Below are 24,518 nucleotides of genomic sequence, written 5' to 3' on the forward strand. Positions count from 1 at the left end.
AAATAAATGTGAAATAATAATTTGACAAGAATTTTTTTATACCCCCTGACCCCATCCTAAATCTAACACACACCCCAATTCTGCAATCTGATTGGAACAATGTGATTAACAATCACGTTCACCATGTGGACACACCCACTTTTCATTGTCAAATCAATTCCTTGTCAATAAAACCAAGACCCTCTCCTTTAAAAAGCCTCTTTCACTTTGCAAACATGAATAAATGCCAACGACACATATGCATTTAAATACACAAATGTTTGATTGACAAAACTAACAGCTGTAACCGATACAGTGCACCTCTTCGTGTCAAACCTCTTCTCCATGCTGCCAGTTCACATTCTCAATCTCACTCTCAGTTTACCCTGAAACTTAACTCTCGCTCTCTCCCCACTTCACAATTCACCTGTTTCTACATTTTGTTTCTCAGAAAATTTCCCCCCGGTATCTCAAGTACAACGTGGCTACTGTATGCAAGGCAAACAATCTTTGCTATCACAACCACTGCGGTTACTGTTTCTCCAGCTGTCATTGTGATGTTCTCTACATGCATGTAACTGTTGCTAATCCAATCTGCTCTTTAAAACGACTTTCACTAGTCCCTCTGGTCTCATTTCCATTCATGCTTCTGCACTGCTCAACTGTCTCACTCATACTGCTCAGGAATGTCAAATACATGCCTGAGATTTTGTATAAATCGTTTAACATACATGTTACCCTAAATGCCAAGAACCTATCATTTGGGTTGAACTGAATTTTCAGTTTGGGATTTATTTAACAGTGGTTGAAAACATATTTGTATTCATTACTTTTTGTCTTTAAAAGTATATGCCTGTGATGGCCTTGAGCTCTTATTGTGTGACTCTGTGTGGGAGAGTGCATTGTACGCGTTTAAATGGGCCAATTACAAACTGAGCTTAAAAGCACATTTATTAGGATTTAGTTAGGCTACATATAATGCAATAAATAAATAAATATGTATGAAGAGAAAAGAAAAAAAAAATGTGTTAATAAATGTTCCGTGCAATAAAGGGAAGCAAAGCATCCAGCAAATCAGAAGACAGTATTGGTATAACAACAAATGTCACTAGAATTACGATAAGACAAACATCAACCTAGTATAAAATTTCAGCTGTGCACTTGTAAAAAACATGAAAAATCGTTTGATTTCCTTGAGTACATCGCCTCTTTGTGGTGATTGAGTGCTATAGCACGACTGTAAAGTTACTCCTGATGTGTGAATGTAAAAATACCAGACTTGTCGGCTTGTCATCTATTCATAACTCACATGCTTGTATGGGTTAATATGGCCAAAGATACTGGACGCGCTACTCTCAGAATTGATCCTAAAATAACTTTTGTTTGCTTTACAACCTTACCTGATTAATGCACATGTTTGCATCAATGTAACATAAACTGATCATTTTTTGATCGTAATAATCTATATTATGTTTGGTATTACTTATAGTATCGTATTGCTACGGTTCATCCCGTTGTTATGGTAATATTTATCACCGCTCATAAATATTCCAATCAGGGCGCGCGCAAGGGGGCGCGGTCCGTCCGGCAGGGGAAACGGAAGCGGAAGCGCCGCCATCTCCTCGCACCATTCGAGCAACAGCAGGGTCAGTACCGACGATATTTTACAAAGTAGCTCTGTCATATTATCAAAAGGAATTATATGACACAATATATATTTTTATGACAACTACGAGCTGGCTGGTGACAGTTGTTAAGGAAAATCACCGTCGCGTGTCTCTTGTCACACACTCACGAGCGTCTTTTTAGTTAGCATAGCGCAGCTCTCAGATCTTTAAATGAGTGTTTTTAATTCATTTCCGTGACAGACACAACAACAACAACATATCCGTGTACTCCCGTCCTCCCGTTTTCTCCGACAACTACCCGCTTTCTACCAGTCTGTTTGTGTTTGAGGGAGTGAACTGAAGCTCGGCGGTAAGTAATCTCAGCTAGCTGATCTCTGCTTCACCTGGCATTGCTTACTTTGTATCAGTTTGTGAGTCGTAGTGCACTGTATACGCACTTGTTGTGTGCTAAAGTTACAACGTGAGCATTGTCTAGTCGCTTGGAATGTACAGTGGTGTTTTGTTGTATTAGGTCTGTTTTGTTGTATTAGCAGGGTGGAGGTCTAGAAAGGGGTGTGCTGTCTGATAACACACTGTTTAACTGACCCCGGTTTTATCTGCTCACACGAAGATAAAGGGCAGATCACTTTAACAGATCCGTTTTTTACCAACTGCCTGATTTCTGAGCATGTTGTCATAGAGGAAATTTCTGAGCAACAGTTGTCATAGATAACTTTATAGTATACATTTTCAGTCCTCCTTATAAACTCTCTTTAGGAAATCAATGAAGAAAATATGAAGCTGTTCATGTGAAATGAATAAGGTGAGAGGTCTTTGGTTTAGTTAACAGTAGACTTTGGGACTTTGTTCTTGACCTCCTCAGAGTGGATGTGAAACTGTTATCGGGTCAATGCCTTATGTAACTGTTGTGCATATTAATACACCCTATCATGAACTACTCTACTACTTATCACCTGTTCTAACTGGATGGCCTGACACTTCTCAGAAGTAAATTTTGTTGTATGGGTGGTATATTAGTAGTATGTTGCTTACGTTATATTATCAGGTTTATGTATTTATTATTAAGAAACATTTTTATTCTAATGTTAGTAACTCCGATAAATGCCGATATACACTAATAATACGTGGCCGATAACTATTCTGAATCGCACCGCCGATATTATTCACAGCTATTTCATGTACTACGGCTTTTGATCAGTAAGTCCTTATCGATCTGAAATCACTGTTAGTTTGAGTCATTTACCTCTTCTTTATTATCATGAAAATACCAGAAAAGGTTTAAAGAACAGCAATATAAATATATCCTTAAGCCATTTCCTGGAGCTGCGTGTCATAGCTGCATGTGTATGGTTCTTTGTCTGCAGCGCATATTGAGTTTCTGTACGTGAGCGCCCTCTGGCTTTTGGATGTAGCGGCATTTTACCGTTCATTGAAAAGCATAGCAAGCATCATCGACCGATATATCGGTGCACCCCTAAAGTAGAGTATGGATATTTTGATATATAATCTGCATATAATTTGTATTGGCATATAAAAAATATTTAATTTAATTTATTTATTTATTTTTTCCGCTCTCAGACATCAGATGATTGTTTAAAAGGATACAACAGGCCTGTTGAATGCTTTATTTTGATTGGTTGAGAAATGTTCCACGGGTGTTGATTATTTTTCTGTAAAACACACACCTGACCTGTCTAATGTCTTAAAATGACCACCAGAGCAATGTTTGTTGTAACCCTGATATAAGCAGTATAATTGACTCCGGTCCTTTGAAATATTTGAAAATAATGTACACCGCGGTGTAACGACACTCTGCGTCATGCCGCTCGCTTAACCACCTTGGGTGTGTGCTTTTTTTTCCGAATAATTCAACGGCCCGTCGTCAAGTATTCCATACAGATTATATCCTCCTGGTAATCAAAAGGGGCAGAATTACCTCAAACTGTGGGACTATTTTAAATATGGGACAATGACAACAGAAATGCCGCTTGTACGCTCTAGGATTTCACAACATTAAAAGTTTGAAAAAAGTAAAAAGCAAACTATCTGTATCTAGCGGTATTGGTTGATGTCATTCAAAGCAATCAAATATCGGAATTGGCAAAGAAATTTGCATGCCGATTTAATATCATATTAGGATGTCGCTTTACTGTTTGTGTAGATTCGCAGCAGGTGTGGCGCTTCAGCTTGTTTAGGTTTCATTGTGAGCCTACACCTAACTGATGTTACAGATAGGGGTGTGCCGGTTTCAGAATTGGTGATGACGGTTATGACGTGAGTCAAATGTGACGGTTCGTCACATAACCGTCAGTGGGGGGCGTTTTGCTCGTTTAAATGCTCGTGGATTGACGGGAAAGTGTCATTTTACCATAAAATCATGAATGTGATGCCAAGTGTGTTTTAAACAGTAATAACTTTGAACAATTTAACAGAAAGCAATGAAATATTTAAAAAAAAAACACTGTTGCCAGAAGACTGCACTGTCACTCTCTGCCCAGCATAAATTAATCCTCTATCTATCATCTATTTTAATAATCTTCAGAGAAACAGATTTGTGCATTGGGCTTTTATGTCTGTAATTGTGTCTATATCTGTCATTACACGGACCAGAACAGCACGAAAACAATGTGGATTAAAAAGTGTATTGAAGAGGTTTTGCTCATAAATGCGCAGGTAAAAGAAAGTAATGTGAACTTGAGATTGTTATTAAACGCAGCCGGTGTAAAAGCACAATGGCCACGCGCAGCAAACGCTCTCCGCAGACGCGCTGCACAGTGCTCACCCGGCGTTTGAATAAACTAGACACTGATTAGCTACTTGCTCTACGTTTCTTTAAAATTAACAGCAAGACAACTAGCAGTGAATGTGCGTTCAAGAGAGTTAGTAGATTAGCATGGGAGGATTTGAACTTGAAAAGCGGAGTGTACTGACGCCTTTCCCCGGTTAAAACAACATTCGTTCTCATGGTCATTCATGTTTATTTGATGCTATAAATTAACTAGAAGGAAGAGATGATTTGAAAGGCGAGACTTTGTTTAATATGTTAAATCTCAAAAGTAACCGAAAAGTAACCTGGTCTGTCCTGTATGTCAGCGCGTTGTCAGTGTCTGCTCCGCTCTGTATTTTTCACTGCGTGAGAACGTGAGGGGCGCGTGTAACACAGACTGATAACAGTTGTTTTTAATTAGTATTTAAAAATACTTTATGATAAAAAATGTTTTAAAAAATATTTTAATAACACGGTTTTGGCGGTTATAGAGTTCTAATGACGGTGTTCAACTATAACCGTCGGTCTCACGGTTATATAATGACCGTCACACCCCTAGTTACAGATGAGCAATGCATTGTTAGCCATTCCCATTACTGCCTTTAGGCTCTCTCTTCCTTACGTGTTTTGTCTATTGTGGGAAAAAAGCAGGAAGTGAATGTCTATTGTTTAAGCCAACGCAATGCTAAACCGGCTTTTATCCTTTTGTGATGTCATTGCGTGTTATACTGTACAGGCCTTGTAAAGGCTCTCTCTCTTTTCTATTTTTTCTTTTCTTGCAGTCATTATTTCTCCCCAGATCTGTGATACTGGGCCCCGATGTGGCCGTGCGGAGGTTTGGAACAGTGGACAGGCTAAAAACTGAGAGCTCTGTGACCCTGACCTGAGCACGCACACAGAGATAGACACAGAAGGGGGGGAGAGAGATCGACACTCCCAGGTACATTATACAGTCTGTGTCTTGTACACTGAAACTTTCTAAAACCTGATGCACACATGTTCACTAGAGTGCTTTTTTAAAGGGGAATTCCTTGGGTTCTGCTCTCATGCTTTTAGTGGGTGGACATTTCTGCTAATGCAGAGCGAGTGTTAAATATTTTATTTATTGAATAATGGGGAAGTTGATTTTGATGTAGAGTTTTGACAAACTTTCTACTGGTAACTCCTGAAAATTATGCTCTGTGTTTCCTGTGTAGGGTTGCCATGTGTTTATCATTCTAATCCCATTTTCATCTAGAATTCCAGACACTCCCATTTAAAAAATGTAGGATATATTAGTGTCTACCGGCCTTTGTACCTCTCCATATTAGTATTTTATTGACCCTGTTTTACAATCTCAGATTTTGCAGAACCTGATAGTCAGCCTGTTGCCATGTCGACATCATCGCTACGGCGGCAAGTGAAGAACATCGTTCACAATTACTCGGAGGCGGAGATAAAGGTTAGACTTTAACCCTTTCAAACCAGCCTTTATTTTCTAGTTGCTTCTCTTTATGCCTTTTTGGCGTCGTGATTTCTTCGTGACCTTGGAACAGTATTCAAACTTTTATTTATGTTCACTAGTTTCTGATGAATGTTTTTTTTTTCTACCCTTTGGAAAATGTTTCATTATGCTGTACTGTGGCTGCTAAAAGAAGCAGTAATGTGTTTTTTTATCTTTTATGTAAAAATTATGTCAGTTTGGGTTGAAACCAAACTAAAACTCAAATGTCTAAACATTGGCACTGATGGCAAAGCATCAAGTGACGTACATCAAAGAGTTCATGGCTCGGTATTGTTTACTGTTTTTATAGTATACAGTATAGATACAAAATTGTGTTTAAAGTACTCAAATGCTCCTAGTTTCCAAGTTAATGCAAATTACATACAAATAGTAGGCAACACATGAGGTATACTGTGTTGTATTCTGTAAGCTACTACAGTATTTAATTCTGAGCATAGTTAAAATATAGATTGACCTTTCTGTGTGCTTTTTCTTTAGGTTAGAGAAGCGACCTCTAATGACCCATGGGGTCCCTCTAGCTCTCTGATGTCAGAGATTGCTGACCTGACATACAATGTAGTGGCCTTCTCAGAGATCATGAGCATGGTTTGGAAGAGACTCAATGACCATGGCAAGAACTGGAGACATGTATATAAAGTAAGTTTCATTGTTGTAAATAGAAGATATGTTATACAAATAAGTCGAAATAAGGGACTTTATATATTATGGGTGTGAATCAGGCAGTTCATTGCGATACAATACAGTATCGATTATCTCAGCCAGTGATACAATGTTTGCAGATACATAAGACTTTTCTTCGAGCCAATATTATGAGCCTAGTTAAGCAGTTACGTTTTTAATAACTCATGAATGCAACCAAAATTAATAATCTACGTTTAGTTAACCTCTAAAAAGGCACAATCTATGTCCCAATTGGGACATTTACAACAGCAAACTGAGAAAAAATTCACTTTTTTAAGTGGACATTTCACAAGACTTTTTAAAGATGTCAAATAAATCTTTGGTGTCCCCAGAGTACGTATGTAAACTTTTAACTCAAAATATAATATAGATAATTTATTATAGCATGTAAATTGTCATTTTGTAGGTCTAAGCAAAAATGTGTGATTTTGGGTGTGTCCTTTAACATGCAAATGAGCTGATCTCTGTACTAAATGGCAGTGGCGTGGTTGGATAGTGCAGATTAAGGGGCAGTATTATCCCCTTCTGACATCACCAGGGGAGCCAAATTTTAATGACCTATTTTTTCACATGCTTGTGGAGAATGGTTTACCAAAACTTAAGTTACTGGGTTGATCTTATTCACATTTTCTAGGTTGATAAAAGCACTGGGGACCCAATAATAGCACTAAAACATAGAAAAAGTCACATTTTTATAGTATGTCCCCTTTAAATAAAGAAAAATAAATAATGAGGGTAAAAATGTCACATAAAATCAAGCTTATGATGGCAACAGTCAAAGTCTTTAGCATTTAAGCTGGTGCCAGCAAAGGTTTTCTGCCAATCTGTTTTTCCAATCCATTTTCCAAATACAAAATATTTCCAATCCCACGATTTGCATCCGATATGTTTTCGCTGCTACAATCGCTTTGTTGCTGCATTACATTCACTTGCTGAGACTAGCACATGAAAATAACCGAAAAATGTACGCTTTGGCAGAAATGCATAAATGGACATTACGTGAATAAATTAGGAGAGTTTTAAAATAAAGGTACCTCATATTGATATTTTCTGTGTATCATCGATGCATACCCCTACTAAATATTGTTCTGTGACTTCTCTCTCTTTCTCAGGCTATGACCCTGATGGAGTATCTGATAAAGACGGGTTCAGAGCGAGTGGCACAGCAATGCAGGGAAAACATCTATGCCGTTCAGACACTCAAAGACTTTCAGTACATAGACAGAGATGGCAAGGACCAGGTACGCACGTACAGAAAAAGTTATATTTGCTCATGCAAACAAATAAAATGCCATCTCTTTCATTAAAGAAATGAAAGGTTGGTTTGCAGTGTGAGTTTTGAGGTGTCCTTCAGCATTCTAGTAACGCCTCTCGAGACTGACTCGTACACCACAACAATCTCTCGCTCAAGGTCTCTATGTACAGCTCAAGCACCAAGATTTTTAGTCAAGGTCTTTCTTCCATTGACTTAAATCATAAAAGACATTACAAACCCAGTCTTCAGCTCCACTGAGTTTTATTTTAAATTGACTAGATAAGATGCTCTGAAGAGAAATTTGATTTGGCAGTAGACCCTAGACAGATATTGAATAAGAAGTGGACATTGGATCTTAAATAGTTAAATTTAATACAGGGAATGGAATTAGGATGGGTAGAGATGTCAGCTGGAGGCTTCTATCAGTAAGAGTGTATGAATTTAGTTTACATTCATTTCTCTCTTTTTTTATCAGTCGGATTTTATCTTTTTTATATGCATGTTTTTTATGCATTAATACCTGATTCAGTATTTTAAGAGGTGCTGATTTTTTTATTCACCTACATTCGGGTTTCATCCTGTCCTTATGTGGTGGTTGATTTAAAGCACACGTTGGGAAATTAACTGAGGACAGACTCAATAATGGACGTGTAAAACCATGTCATTAGTGCTTGTGCGAACGTGCCACATCATCAAATAGGTTGTTTGTGTTAGATGATGCAAAGCTGCATATGTTGTGTTTCTTCAGGGTGTGAATGTACGGGAAAAAGCCAAGCAGCTGGTGACTCTGCTGAAAGACGAGGAGAGGCTACGAGAGGAGAGAATCCACGCACTCAAGACCAAAGAAAAGATGGCACAAACCAGCAGTGGTAAGAACCGGCACCGCCTTAGAGTAGGAGGGGCTTATGAGGAGTCATGGTGGACGGTCGGAGATGTTTGCCAGCCACCATATAATATCACACTTGAGTGCACTTAAATCACTTTGCAGCGTTGGCCGACAATGGAGGTTGGCAGGCATTATGCCCTCGAAGCACTTTTAGGGGCCGATACTGCGCCATCTATAGATGCATCATAATGGCTGTCATTTGACTCCTCCCTTAGCCTCTTCGGCCCCTTCTGCTCCTGCTTTAGGGGGAGGATTGCATGCGGGACCAGATGCAGAGCAGGCGTGGCCCCAGAGCTCAGGAGAAGAGGACCTGCAGCTCCAGCTGGCACTGGCCATGAGCAAGGAGGAGGCGGAGCAGGTATAGTCTCTCAGCCAATCAGGTTCTCCTGCTTCAGGTAAAAAGTACTAAAGAGATGGCTGTGTTTCAGAGCAGAAAAAGCTGTGTGTTCCTGGTGTTATCAATGCAAATTTCTAAGCTAAAGCGATAATGTACAGGCATCTGTTCATGGGCACCAAATGAACCCATAAGCAACAAATGAAGTGGAGGGCATGAAACTGGACAGGTTTATTTTGTGTTATAGACTGGGTGACTGTACATTATCATGCTTATTACACGGCTGTCACTACAAAATCACTGAGATTGACCAATTAAAATGACATATTTTATAAAGCTATACAATACATTTTGCCAACAGGCAATATGGCTTTTTAAATATGTTATTGAGTAGAAGTATAAATAAATAAAGGTTAATTATGAGGCTTCCTATCCTAACCATCCGTAAATTTCCTTTCTTGCCGAACTGCGTCATAAAATATAAATAACAATGTCTCTAAAAAAATTGAAGAATAATAAACCTTTTATATTAGAGCCCTTCATCTGCAGTTTCTGCCCATTATTCACAACTTCACTCACACCTGTCCTCACCATACCCCCCTCCTTTAGACCAACTCTGACCCTCTCGAAGATGCAGAGATCCACTACGCACTCACACTCAGCCAGGAGACTCACCAAAAGGTCAGGGACAAAGAATTCATCCAGATGACAGTGGATGAAGCCTAACTTTGCCATTCCTTTTCCACATTTCAGAGCTCAGTCACAAATCAAAGACTAAATTCAGATTAACCCTTATTTATGTTAGTATGATCTTCAAAATACAACCAATCAAACTATTTGGATATCTAACAAAATTACCTAATTTCATCCTTTTACTGTCTTAAATCTACTAAGAGGCTGTTCACACCTGGTATTAAGATGCGTTTTCGTCGATCGGATCTGTCTCTTTTGTTCACTTTCACTTCTGTCTTGATTACTGAGATCCGATCGGGTTCGGGTCTAAAAGTTTCACGTGTGATTCAGGACACGGGTTTTGTTATAATATAAGCGGCATCGTGTCTTGGGTAATTTGAAATGAATGTGTTTTTGCCGAACGGACCCGAAAACCCGAACCCCTTGCGTGTGTGCATCATTGTCCTTTTAAAACCTCTCCTCTGTTTGCCAAAAGCGCTTGCAACATTGTCAGTCAATGTACATTTTAGCGGTTACCTGAATGTCGTCTTCAAACAAATGGAGCAGCTCGCCAAATTGGTTGCGAAACCAGCTGGGTTTCTTTCTGTCTGACTGCTGCGTGCGGGGCTGCAGACTGCACACACGTCAGTGCCGTTTACATTCGGGTCCAGTCGTGTTAAAAAAATGCCACTGGTTTGGGTCGGACGCAGGTCTAATTTTCTCAGGTTTGTCTCGGGTCGGGTTTTTTATTATTATTTATGCAAATCGGGTTTTGGTATAAAGAGATTCGGGTCGGGTACATTTCTTTGGACCCGAGAAAACCTCTACTCTGCTGTCTTTTAAACAGGAGTGGGAGAAATGTTGGGTTTAAATTGATGGGAACCAATATAATGTCCGAGTCCGCTGCTGGTGTTGTAAGTAAACATGCTGCACAGTGTTTTGTACATGTATGTAAGGGCTTTCTTTGATATTTCAGATCAATTTATGAAATAAGCTTGCGTAACTTTCAAATGTTCGCAAAGTGAAACTAATGAAAGCAGCTGCTTTAGTTTTATCAGTGAAAGCCTAAAGATGGCGCTGCAAAGAGTAGACGGTCTTTGTGGCTGCTCACAAATATTCGACCACATGCACCCTTAAGCCCTATTTATAGTCGTGCGTACAGCGTAGGCTATTCATAGCCTGTGCGTAGCCTGACGTGCACCTCGCAAAATTTTTAACAGCGCGTCAGTTCTACGCGGACTGCAAGCGCTGTGATTGGTCCACCAGGACCCCTCCCATCAGGTAAAAAAAAACGTCATGGGTATTTCCGTTTGCGACGGTGATAACAAAGATGAGCCAAGTTGAGGAGTGATTTAACTCAAACTGCAACAAAAGTCGCTGTTTATTAACATCCATCATTGCTGGTATTCTCAAATCATACACAACAAGTTGCTGTTTCTTCTTTGTTTGTGGGTTAACTTTCCAAGCTGCTGCTTCTTTGACGGTCGTGCTGGTACTGTGGTTACAGCGGTCTGCGCGTGTGTTTGCACGTTGATGCGAACAACGACACACAAGTATAAATGAAAACCGACGCGGAAACCTACGCCGTCGCGGCTACGCAGTAGGACCTACGCACAACTATAACGAGCCCGTTACACCACAAAAGCAATCTGGTCGACAGTGTTTTCGACTACCTCTGAATGTGGTCGAAAGTGGACGAGCTCAAAACGTGTTGAACACTGATTACACCGGTCTTTAACGTCGTTCACTTGTGATCCGATCACCGAAAATGCATCTTAATACCAGCCCCTAAGAAGAAACTTCTTGGTCAACTTCTTCATGAAATTCTCACTAAATTTTCCCTAAATTCTCAGTAATTGTACATGATCATTATCAACAGTGATAAAAAGCAGTTTTGCAATGCATAGCCCACTGCTTTCAAATGTTTCTTCTCTCTGTTGTTGCTTAAGTCACGCCTTGAAGCGCACCTCTGAAGCTGGTGAGACATGGGAGTCAGGTATTCCCATTTCCCATCAGCCCACTAAACTTGGTTCACTCTCATGATGTGTCGGTGGTGTGTAATTGGCAGGAGGAGCGTCTGCGCAGGGGAGACGACCTGAGGCTGCAGATGGCCATCGAGGAGAGTAAGAGGGAGAAAGCCAAGCCCGAGGAGGTGTGTGATTGTGTATGTGTGTGTGAGTGTCTGCGGGTGGTGGGAATTCTGATGAGAGTTTGAGGTGCACACATGGTAGCTTGTTGCGTGGGTACCAAGGGTTGTGTGTTTTTGTACCTGCCTCTCACTCTCCAAGAGTTACCTGCTCTGTCTGCGTCTCTCACCCTGCGTACGCTCTTTAGCACAAAGATGTGTTTGAGCTTTTGTTTCACTTCCTTTAAGAGTTTCCTGCTCGTTACCATTTTGCCACACTGCAGTTATTATTAAACCAATTGCAAATGTAAGTGTCTGTCCTCTTTGTTTCGGCAAGCTTTCCTCTTACGCTTTTGCTGTCTTGCGCTTTTGTTTTAAACAAGGACAGTCTCATTAATGTGTCTCTCTTAGTCGACTCTAATGGAGTTGAGTTCGGTTGATCCTTGGGCCGCCAATGCAACGGCGGGCTCAGCGGGACCCTCTCCTCCTCCCGCTTTGGCTCCGGCATCCACTGCTGGGCCTTGGGGCCCGGCTGACCCGTGGGGAGCTGTTTCCCCCGCCTCTCCCCCTAGTGCTGACCCTTGGGGTGGGGCACCCGCAACAACAGCTCCAGACCCATGGGCTGACACATCCACTAGAGTGAACTCTGACCCATGGGCATCCACAGGTAAAAGTCTTGAACCCTGGCACTGTTGTACTTATGTGTTATGATTTGCAAGGTCCTCCCAGTGTTCTTCTTCCTCTGTTTTTATCCTGGCTATTCCTAATTTGTTGTCATGTCTTTTGGTCCTTGACCTGTCCCTGCATCCTGTCCAGCTGTGACCCCTCCAAGTGCCGACCCTTGGGCTCATTCAGTGGCTCCAGCCCCTACCCCGCTCTCAGGGTCAACTGATCCCTGGGCAGCGGATGGTGTTGCCCCTGCCACTGATGGTCTGACCTCTGACCCCTGGAGTGGCTCAGTTAAGCAAACTAATGGCACAGGTAACTGGCACATGCATGAATACGTAATTATTTACAAAAGTTAATAATTGGTGTTCTGACATAAAATGAATCAGGCAGGCTTGGGACATTGCCCTGTTTAGTGGACTAACCTACAGTTCAGTGTATTTAACACACAATTTCTATTTTATCCACATTGGCACTAAAAAGGGTTTGTACTTGTAACTTGTTCATTGACATTTGACTAAGTTACTGAAGGCTACCTTACACAAATTGTCAACTACTCACATGGTATTTAAAGGGCACATATTATGTCAATTTGTAGGTGTGCTAGCATGTGTCTGTGAAGTTTCAGCTCAAAATACCCCACAGATCATAAAATTCCCCTAATTGGGTGGGAGCAAATAAGTGATATTTTCATGTGTGTACCCTTAAATGCAAATGAGCTACAGCTCCTCACTCCCTTACCAACAGACAGTGAGCGATGTTGCTAAAAAATAGATCTGATTCCTGTGAATACAGTCTAAGACAATATCTTTAGCCGCATTAGTTCTACAATGTGCAAACAAACACATTTAGTAAAGCTTTTGGGTTAAATGAACCATTTAGTCAGTGGCCTTGGGCGGGGCTTTATCAATTTGATGTCACATTAACAAGAGAATCAAAATGGCATGTCTAATGAGACTGCTTTGGTTTAACAGGAATTAAAATATTAGGAGAGGGTGGATTTTTTCATTGTAGGGTTCTTGTGTCCAAACAACTTGGATGAGGGATTTTGCATAACATGTACCCTTTAAATAGGATGTAACCCTGTCTGTGAAATCCAGGGTAAAATCTCGTAATCTGTTTATGATATTAGGAGGAACAAAGTTTGATTATTATTATTCTGTCTTTACACCAGCAGATCTAGAGAGAAGAGGTTCCTTTGTTACAGGAGGTGATGTAGGGGGTGGAGGGAGCACAGGGTCTCCAGTGCCCTTTGACCTTTCATCGCTTGGTACCTCCTTGCCTGTTCGAAAAACGCCAGAATCATTCTTGGGCCCTAATGCTGCGCTTGTGGATCTAGACTCCCTAGTATCATCGAAACCCAAACCTAAACAACCACCACCCAGCATCAACAACCCCTTCCTACAGACACAAGGTTTGTACCTAAAACAATGGCGACATTTAGAGTTAAACATCATCTATGTGTATGCCACTAACACTCAGTGTATTTTTGATTGTAGGTCCTTCCTCAACAGGCATGGGTGTTACGCCAGGAAGTACCATTTCCAGTAGAGGGGTATCTCCGACCCCACCATCCACTTCCAATCCTTTTGGTGCAACCCCAATGGCATCTATCTCCCCTCAACCCTCTTCGCTTGGTCTGAGCCAACTCCGTACAAGCCCCGTTCCTCTGAATACTATGCTGGGTCACATGCCTCCACCAACAATGGGAATGGTTCAGCCGGGAATGGGAATGCCAGGAATGGGGGTCCATATGGCGGCCCCTGGTATGGGAATGGGATTGGTACAGTCCAGCCCAATGGGCATGTCTTTCGGTGGAATATCTCCCATGGGTCCAGCAGGGAACCCCTTGCTGATGGGCCCAGGAGGGCCTGCGCAGCCTGCACTGATTTTGGGCGAGACAACAGGGGTGGGCGGAGTAATGGGAACAGGGGGATCTGTGGGAGGTGGAACCACGGGCACAAGCACCAATCCTTTCCTTCTTTGAGAAATTTTACTAATCCCACGTGTCCTGTCCACAGAACCAGTTCAAACCTGCCCTACCAACACAAACAGTTTATGTGTTCGACATAAATGTGTGTACATCTCTATATTTAATGAAAAAAGTACAAGATGTGTTATTTTCTTCACAAAAAGCATTTCAAGTTTTCTTCAATTTATTTTACACAGTATTTGAAGTCTATTTATTTCCCTCTTAGTTAATTTTTTCTTTGACAGACATGAGTATGGATGGTTGGCAGGGGTCATTCAATGAATGCAGGCTGTTCATATTGTTATATTAATAGGGAGTCTGTTATTGCTTAAATCACAAAATGAGAGGAGGAACACAAGCCACTAATGAACTGATATCTGTGAAAATCCTACACATCTTTTCTCCCTCTCATTGCTGATCTAAGAGCCATCGAGGTGCTGATGAGATGAAGGAAAACTGTGTGACAGGCTCGATCTGAATGGATTGAGAAATACAACTTCATCATTTCATTTACAACTGTAGTAAAAAATCACCCAGTAGTTGTATTACTTTTAAATTAATTTAATGTGTAATCTTGCGTAATTTATTTGTACCTTTTATGTCTCTGCCTCCTGGGAACAATTTAACCAAGGAAACCGCACTGGAAATTGCCATTTAAAGAATGCCCGCTTGGTTTCCTGCGAAATTTCAGTCCACGTGATGTGGTTCTTGTACACTTCTGAGTTTCACAGGGGTGTGCATGTGTTGTGAAGCGAGTCGGTATGTATGAAGTGTCCAGTGTTTTCACTCAAGCTTACCATTGTGCTTTGGTTGGGGTTTTATCAGCATCATTTCACAGCGGTCAATAATGACCACATATGTACATCTGTTATAAAGATCCTTTATTGCCAATGATTTATTTTTGCAGTTTTCTTCCACTGTTTTGAGAATCGAGCATTACTACGACACCTGTTTATGTGGGGAAACAGTGCCTGTCTTTGCATTTCACTTTATCCTTCAGCATTTACACAGAACACGGGCAAATAAAGTGGTAACGGTTGTGAAGCTAAAAAAAGATCTAAATAATTAAGTGAAATCACAGTATGAAATCGGGGACTGAATGACATAATTCATGCTGTTATCCTTTATTTACTTTCAATGAATAATTTTATATGAAAATGAGATATTTCTCTAATATTGGCTATGGTCAAATATTGTGTGGTGTTGACTGTGAACATTCACATTTAAAAATAAAATGGAAAAAAATTCAAAGAAATTTAATAAATAAAAAAATTCACAAAATGAACTTTTTATTGCATTGGTGCTTATAACTCAATAATAAAAGAAAGTTCCACATTTTACTTTTAAATTAAAGAATAACCTCAGCTCCTCTTAAACATAAAGGTGCTACAGCAGTTATTCTCAGTGATGCCATAAATGAACCATTCTTGATTCCCATTAAAACCTTTTAGTGAAAGGTTCTTAAATTATTTCTTTCTAACCTCGTGTCTATGAAAAAACCTATTATGAAACCGAAAGCTTTGTTGGATATTACTGTCTTTTTTTTAACCACATCCAAAAATGGTTCATCTAACACCTTTATTTTTATGCGAGTATGCTAAAGTGAAAAAGTGACAAAAAGTAATGTAACAAATGTCATTATTTCAGTCAAAATACACTCATGTATAGTCATAAGGACCTTAGGATACAGCTAAACTCCATTTCTCCTTACAGTACAAATTGTAAGTGTACGTTCAGTTTGTTTAATAGACTATTTAAAACTTTCTTTTCAGTAAATGACTGAACTGACTGTACAGTGAATGTCAGCCTACTTCAACATCCTGCAACAAATCTAGCCATGTTGATTAGCGCTTTGGAAGTGCTAACTTTATTTACATTGTTACATAACGTCATATGCTGACGTAAGCCAGGTGGCATAGTAGGCTAGACAAATAGGGGCGGTACGCTAAGAAAACATAGTCAGGTTTGACTCGCCCACAACCTGTTGAGTAGTTCAGGTACTAATAAGGTGCCTTGATACGTGACTAAACATTTGATACACAAAGGTTTGTGATTGTAAAATTACTGTGTAATATTAAATACAAGGAACTTGAATCAAAGAAAGATACTTGAATGATGCTCACTGGTATAGTTTACAAGTCTGCTTTTGTGCCATACTGTATACAGCACATGAAACATCCATGAATGATTGACAAGTTGGCCTCATTTCCTTGTTTACAGATACTGTTACCTTGTATCTTAATTGGCTCATTGTGTGTTTTTATTGTACATCCTGTGTAATGTACGCTGTAGGCCAACGAGTCACAGAAATTACTCGATCAGTGAATCCCAATCAAAGTCATCCTGGATTTCCTCACTGTTGCTATGAAGGTTCTTCAAAGGCGGACGACCTCTTGGGGTCAGTGGCTGAGCTTGAAGTGCTGCAAGACAAAAAGTCACTTAGTTAGGTTATTTTGATCAGCGAGACGGATATAGCAACAGTCACCATCTCTGATCTGTCTCTGAGACCTAGATGGATGACAGAAGCTCAATAGCTGCTTTCCCGATAGCAGACGACTCTGTGCCAGATCCGCACCGAATCCAACCACAACTGCTGACTTTGGGGCGGATCTGGCCCGGGGTAATTTGCTGTCATCAAGCTTAATGTTCTGTGTACTTTAAGGAAAAGTTTTAGTTATATTTTTACTGAAGCGTGGTTCAGGGTGGTATGATTACAAATCATTGGTCACTTGTCATTTGCTAATGTTGTTTTTCAAGAGATAGCCGAATTCACTACTATTTGCATTTAAAGGGTACTCCACTTTTTTTGAAAATATGGTCATTTTCTAGCTCTTCTAGAGTTAAACATTTGATTTTTTTAAGTTTTGGAATCTATTCAGCTGATATCCTTGTCTGGTGGTACCACTTTTAGCACAATCCATTGAATTTGATTAGCCAATTAGCATTGCGCTAAAAAATAACCAAAGAGTTTCTATATTTTTCCTATTTAAAACTTGACTCTTCTGTAGTTACATTGTGTACTAAGACGGACAGAAAATGAAAAGTTGCGATTTTCTTGGCAGATATGGCTAGGAACTATACTCTTATTCTGGCGTAATAAAGACATTGCTGTGTCTAGCCATGTTACAGCAGCAAAGTCCTTGAATATTAATTTTCATTTGATCCTTTAAATTTTTCGTCAGTCTTAGTACACGATGTAACTAAAGAAGTCAAGTTTTAAATAGGAAAAATATCGAAACACTTTGGTTATTTTTAGTGCGATGCTAATGGTCTAATTACATTCAATGGATTATGCTAAGCTATGCTAAAAATTATACCGCCAGACCCGGACATCGGCTGAATGGATTCCAAAACTGTAAAACTCAAATGTTTAACTCTAGGGAAGCTGCAAAATGAGCATATTTTCAAAAAAGTGGAGTGTCCCTTTAAAGCCCGGGATACACTGCACGATTATTGGCTGTCCCAGACGAAAAATTGCCATCGTAAAACAATTGTCGCAATTTCTGTGATCGTGGCTCTTTATCGGTGGTCATATGTCGCACAGTAAGAGGTTCAAAGACAGACGTTTTCCCGGTCTTGTGTCCAAATATAGCCTACGATAGTCTTCTGACAGTGTCAAAAATTCAGCTTGTTCACGGCACAATGTATTTGCTGCTACGACCTGCATACTGGTATTTCTTTACCACTAGCGCATGCTAGTGACGTTGTGTGTGACGCAGCCGCCGAAGCTTACGTGTCATCATCGTACAGTCTACATGCTTGTCGTACCAAAGTTTAAACTATCCATGTCGGACAGTGTGATAAGGTAATGATCTTATAGGCGGGCAAACATCCTGCAGTGTATTCCGGGCTTAACAACAAGAACCACTGAAAGTGCAAAATCTCTAAATGATGCTAACTAGCTGGAAGTACATCATATGAATACATAAGCTTAGATACATAGAACTATTATTTTACCATTAGGAGTCAGAGGCTGGCTTGTTGAGGGCTGCAACTCTGGTGTTCGCTGTGCAGTCTGGTGTTGGGGTGTCAGGCATCTCCCAGGACTTGCGAGCGGAGGTTCACCAGCGGCAAGAGGGAGCTGGGAGGGGTAGATTAGTGGAGAGGGTTGAGTTAAACTAGCCAGGGTGGGATGGTTGGTGGATGGTATAGTAAGAGGAGGTGGGGCCATTTGTCCTAAAGAGGAGGGGAAACCAGAAGTAGAGCCAATGAGACCCTTTTGAGTGAAGAAACGGTTGAGGGAATCACAGAGTGAGGTAAAGAGTTGCGAATCCAACGCCCAATCACGTAGTTCAGCCTGTCTCATGCTCTCCACCAGGTCTACATGAGGAAGCAACAGAAAAACTAAATTACAGAAAATAGCATTTTTGGAATAAAGAAAAACACAAATGCACTACATTTTTGAGTGATTTTAAGATTTGTGTACTGACCAGGGTGACTGGTGAGGTCAATGTTCGCCCAGTCCAGACTACTTGCTATTCTAAAACTCTCTCTCAAAGAGTCCGCATTACTAAACCAGTCTGCAGGAACAACTGACAGGAAGAGAGATATCACACACGATACAGATCACCAATCAAGTCATCAGATATCCGTTTAACATATGTCACGGCTGTGAAAGCATACTTACCATTATTGTGCAGCAAACTGTCAGGCTCAGTGTTTAAATTTGAATGAATATTAGAGGGATTCTGGTTTAGGTTGTGGATAAAACTCGAGTTGGTATTAGCAGAATTTGGGTTGAAGGTGCCGTTGGCATTAAGGTGTGGGGTGAGGTACTGGTTAACATTGGGGTTTGGACAAGGACAGGGGGAGAGAGGAGGCAGGGTTGGGGTGTGGAGTGGTGTAATGTCATTCATAAGTCCTGATAAACTGGGAACATCCGCTATAAGAGAAAAACAAAGAGAGAGAGAGAGAGAGAGAGAGAGAGAGAGAGAGAGAGAGAGAGAGAGAGAGAGAGAGAGAGAGAGAGAGAGAGAGAGAGAGAGAGAGAGAGAGAGAGAGATGTTTTTTGTGACACATTAACATACCTAATTTTAAACCTTCAGATAAGACATACCGGGTGATATTTCAATATTCACCCGGTTTACACACTTACATTGTGATGTAACTCTGTCTCTCACAGAACGACACAGGGACTGAAACGAATTGTACAGGTCTGGAAGATTTAAATCGGCAAAGGAGAACCGAAGAGGGGGTTCAGCATGAGGGTTTGAAGGGTGGGAGGTTGGAACAGGTGCTGGTATTGGAGCACATGGGCGTTGCTGCAGAACAAGCAGAGGTTTAGTAATTTAGATACATGTTATGCTATATTCAAGAGAAATGTTTGCGTAAGGAATTATTGACGACGGGCAGGTGAATCATTTGAAAATAATGCCACCACGGGTGTGCATTATTTTTTTTAAATAATTTAAAGTACCAGAGTTAATTATTACGCTTTATCACGGTTACCATAGACATTGCTAAGACATTCCTCTGGAGATTATTTAAAGACATTTGACAGGTCAGGTGTGCGTTTATCTGAAAATAATGCATACCTGTGGAACATTTCTCAACCAATACGAATAAAGAACACCATGGTATAATAAAAAAACATCATTTTCACCCTGAATATATTTTATTGTTTAGGTTTGCAGGTTTTAATCAAATAAATGATGACAAAATCTCATTTAAAAACTTACCTTATGGCATCTTTAAATTAAAAGTAGGTTGAAAACACAACTAAAGTTTTAAGTCTCTGAGATTCAATGCAAATTAAAATCTATCAGTCATTGGCTCTATTTTGTTTAGTCATCAACCTCATACTCTCGGTTCCTCCTTAGACTAGAATAGCAGAAGAGCTGTCTAGAAGAGCAGAATACATTACTTTGTACCTTGCAAGGAGGGGGAGAGAATATATTCTTGATGTCTGATTGGGGTGGGAGGGGCTCTGGTTGATTGGCAGGCTCATAGTCCTCTGAGGATGGAGTCTGTAACTGGAAATCCAGAGTGGGGGATTTATATGCTGTTTTTTTCCAAGAATTTACATTTTAAGATTATGTTTCAAGAAACGCACCTCTTCCTCTTCAGGGTAAGGACGTTTGACTCCCTCGGGTTGAGATGGGTTGGGTCCATCCATCGTCCAGTATGACCCCTGAAACAGAAATGGGGAACTGAGTTGGCTTCAGTATTAGTGAGGATTTAAGACGAACATTTTTAAATGTTTTAAAAAGTTGGCTTCTTTTTAAACTAGAAGTTGTGTGTGGCAGTAAAAAAAACTCTAATGTAAAAAACATAAATGGTCACTACATCACCTTCCCAGGGTCACTCTGTGGTCGGGGAACTTTCCGGAAACACTTATTGAGGGACAAATTGTGTCGAATGGAGTTCTGAATGAGAAAACAGACATCGCCTATATGTATATATTTGATATGCAATCTCCATCTTATTATACGTGACCTTGCCTGTGAAAGCAGTGTATTTTCTACATAAAATCATCCTACATAATATAAATAACATTCTGTGAAAATATTACCTATATCTTTAATACCAATATCTTTATGTGAAATGTGAAATCAATGACTGAAATTAAACTTTGATGCACCTAAACTCATCATTAGATTATAAGACTTTTGCCTGGACTTCACAGACAGGGTCACATATGAATCTACTAAAAGTCTGCTTTTAAAGGGGTCATGACATTTAGAATCAAATTTGCCATGATTTTTTTTAAATATACTGTACAGGTCTTATCCTGCTTTCACATAGGACACGGTGTGCGCTGCGCTATGAAACCCATTCATTTCAATGGTTTGCGCCGTGCGTGGGTGGTTTGTTCTTGCGTCGAGCAAAGCACGAGCGCAGCTTGTGCTCACGCCGCGGTCAAAGTTCAAAAGAGTTTCATTTTTGCGCTGCGCTCTGTGACGATTACCCGCAGGGCCAATAAAAACGGGGCATCCAAACAAGCAAAATGGACGAAAAGCTTATACTCGGAATTCCCGGAGCTTTATAATACAAGTTTATGCTCCTAGAGAGACATCGGAAGGAAAGCCGTGTCATGGAAACACGTAGCAATTCAAGTTGTCATGTCAGGTGTGTTTTAAGTCAAGTAGCTTGTTGTAGGTAGGCAGCTTAAAGTTACGTAAAATGGAGACGGGCAACACCAGTCTCTGTATTCCTCATCGACTATTTAACACAAATATAAACACTGTAGTAATTTATTGAAAACCCGCCTACTTTGGTCTGCCCATCAGAGCACAAATCGCTTGGCTGCGCTGAACACAGCGGCGAGCGCAGCAGCGCACACAGCATCCGATGTGAAAGCCGCATTAGTATCTGGTCAATGTGGATTATATAGGTCAATAAAACAGGTCAATGTGCATTATATAGGCTGCAATTCAGTCCCTCCAGAAAAACGTGATTATGCGATCGCACGATTTAACGCATAATCAGCCAAAGTCCGCATATTTATGCGGGGGGGGGGGGTGCTTTTTTCAAATACGCCGCACTTTCACAACATAAATTGCAGATTTCCGTGCGCAAAATATGTGGGGCTTGCATGATTTCATAATCCCCGCATTTTTGTAGCAAAAATCACATATATCTTAGCAGAAAGTTTAAAAATGTTGCATTTACTCGCACAAGCACAGCCATGCCCGTGTTGCCATGGGTACGTTATGAAGTGACGTAATTATGTGACGTGAACATCATTGAAAAGCTGCAAAAGCTGAAAACAGTTTTTGCAAGTTCCCGCAATTTCATCATAAATATTCCGCATATTCCATTCCATATTTTAAGAAAACGTGCCGCAAGATGAAGGATTTTTGCCCGCAAAATCACAAAAAAATAGTTTTTCTGGAAGGACTGGCAATTCTCTGTTTAAAAGAGGAAAAAGTCGTTTTTTGTAAACATTTGTGGGAAACTATATGTCTGTGTTCGGTAGTGATTCATCTCATGGTGAAAACTTTTATCGTTTTATGTGTGAGATTGTTTGGATGTCGGTGACATAAATAAACGCACAATGTGCTTAGACCGTTTGAGAAGCTATTTCTGTACAAAAATATTTAAATTGGAAAAAATTACTTAAATTTGTGTTTTTTTGGGGGGGCAAAATAACTTTAGTAATAGTATAAGTACAGGAACATAAAAAAGGAACATAAAAAAATAAAAAAAATGTTATGACCCCTTTAATGTGCAGATACTGTTAAAGGCTCCTCAGTCACAACATGCACTATTGTAAAACATCATTACATAATATTTACTTGAACTCAAGAGGTTCTTGAGAGTGGATTGCAAGATGTTTCCTGTAAAACATCATCATATTCCTACACAACTACTCATTTTTGTTGTAAATCAAAATCTTTGTAGAATAAAAGCTGCCTTTAACTTTGACAATTTTCCTCAGAATTTTTTTTCAAGTTGTTGATGTAAAAGCAGAGCTCCTTGATGATTAAAGTCAACATTATAACTTAAGAATTACAGAGGCAATAAATAACAAACTCTTCACCCTTGTCCTGGCATCGACAGGTGAATCAATACTGCAATAACTTCATAAACAACACATAATGTTGTCACAATGCTAAACCTAAATGACTTATTTTCTTTAACATACCAACAACTAATTTTTATAACCATAGATAGATGTAAAGATGTTATCAACTTAATTAAGTTCAACAGACCACAAAAAGACCTAGTTAGAGCACATAAGCATACGTAACTCGCATCATGGCACAGGAAGTGGTCGTTTAGTGGCCTTTACCTTCCAGCCTCTTCCTGCTCTGCTGTAATAAGGGAAAGTGTCACTGATCCATGTGTAAATATCATTCAGACTCATTTTCCTTTCGGGTGCGGAGCTTATTGCCATGGCGATAAGAGTGGCATAGCTGTGTGGGGGCTTCACTTTGGAATTTGATCCAGGAGTCACTGTAGGTATGGGAGGGAGATCCTTTTCTCTTCCTCGTTCCTTTTTCCGCTCCACTCTTTCTTTCCCTGAACGAAGTGTGCTAATTCCCAGTTGGGGAAGCCAGTCAATGCTGGTCAAACTGGAGTCCAGTTCTGAAGTCATGTCTGGGGTGCAGAGAAAACCAAATATTAAGTTAAGTACGTAAGGATTTCCTTATTTAACTCTATTCCTTTTACACACTGTTAGCTTCAATTTTAAAGCATTTCTTTTGCTCATTCCATGTATACATACTAGAAAAAATGTTTCTTCTTTGACAGTACAGAGTATGCCACAGTTACATGTCATGTTAGGATACTGTGTATGTGTCAAATCAAATCAAATCACTGAGTGTTTTAAACATTATGTAATGCTCTGGTTTAGCAGCCCTAGAGAGTCCATCTACACTCCAAGCTAACTTAAATGTACACAGAGCTGCAGGGCAATACTTGACACATCTGTACTAGAAACCGCATTTATACACAATCTAATTTAACATTAATGAAGTAAAGCTTTGAAAGAGACGTCAGACATTATCAAAACATACGTACTTCACACAATTTTATTCAAAGATCGGAAACAGCATGGATGAGTAAAAGACAACTCGAAGTAAAAGACATAAACACAAACCTCTCCCCTGTCAAAAGGCCACACACTTCACACTGTGTCAATTTTTAATGCGGTCATCTGTTGCATAGAGGAGCTTCGCAGACGTTTTCTCAATTCTCCGCCTCTTTTTGATCTTCTCTCCGCTTTCACCCGCCGACAAAGCTTCCGAGTTAATTCTCTTCGAATGAATTTTCTATCTGGTGGAAAAAAACTGTCGGAAAAAGTTCTCTTTCTTTTTCGTCACCCCTCCCTTGCTGCCTGTGTTGAACGTCACACGCTCCACCCTTCATCTGACATACGACTCTCATTAGGTGTGTTCGATTTTATGCAGGGCTGCGCAAACCGATCTGCGGATGACGTCACATTACCGCGAGTGTGATTCGAACGCACAACTTTCGAATCAATCTCGCGGTACTTCGTTGTCATACTACGATCGTCTGCTCAGTTTAAACCCGAAACAAAGGAAAGCTAATAGTTAATGACTAATTAATAATTAATGTAATGATTATAAAGGAAATAAACAAGG

At 40.1% G+C, this 24,518-nt stretch overlaps 2 protein-coding genes across 3 annotated transcripts; one reads left to right on the forward strand and one right to left on the reverse strand.

Moving 5' to 3' along the window:
- Window positions 1-1,571: 1,571 nt before the first annotated feature.
- Window positions 1,572-15,754, forward strand: epn1a (epsin 1a). Of its 2 annotated transcripts, none has more exons than XM_065261193.2 (13): window positions 1,572-1,956; window positions 5,157-5,314; window positions 5,715-5,815; window positions 6,356-6,514; window positions 7,672-7,800; window positions 8,563-8,683; window positions 8,916-9,058; window positions 9,644-9,715; window positions 11,775-11,858; window positions 12,243-12,498; window positions 12,648-12,812; window positions 13,672-13,911; window positions 13,997-15,754. In XM_065261193.2, exons 3-13 carry the CDS (start codon window positions 5,747-5,749, stop codon window positions 14,482-14,484), a joined length of 1,926 nt encoding a protein of 641 aa, XP_065117265.1. In that variant the 5' UTR covers window positions 1,572-1,956; window positions 5,157-5,314; window positions 5,715-5,746; the 3' UTR covers window positions 14,485-15,754. The 2 variants fall into 2 exon arrangements, with proteins under 2 accessions (XP_065117265.1, XP_065117266.1); XM_065261194.2 differs by having other exon boundaries at window positions 13,675-13,911.
- On the reverse strand, window positions 15,742-24,200 carry foxj2 (forkhead box J2). The gene is made up of 10 exons (XM_065245902.2): window positions 24,014-24,200; window positions 23,204-23,511; window positions 20,760-20,834; window positions 20,522-20,599; window positions 20,340-20,441; window positions 19,565-19,730; window positions 19,097-19,351; window positions 18,900-19,001; window positions 18,427-18,789; window positions 15,742-16,889 (listed from the first exon to the last, which is right to left on the reverse strand). The coding sequence occupies exons 2-10, from the start codon at window positions 23,507-23,509 to the stop codon at window positions 16,780-16,782; spliced, it is 1,557 nt and encodes a 518-aa protein (XP_065101974.2). The 5' UTR covers window positions 23,510-23,511; window positions 24,014-24,200; the 3' UTR covers window positions 15,742-16,779.
- Window positions 24,201-24,518: the final 318 nt, after the last annotated feature.

Source organism: Paramisgurnus dabryanus, chromosome 13 (assembly GCF_030506205.2).
Source record: "Paramisgurnus dabryanus chromosome 13, PD_genome_1.1, whole genome shotgun sequence".
Taxonomy (NCBI): Eukaryota; Metazoa; Chordata; class Actinopteri; order Cypriniformes; family Cobitidae; genus Paramisgurnus; species Paramisgurnus dabryanus.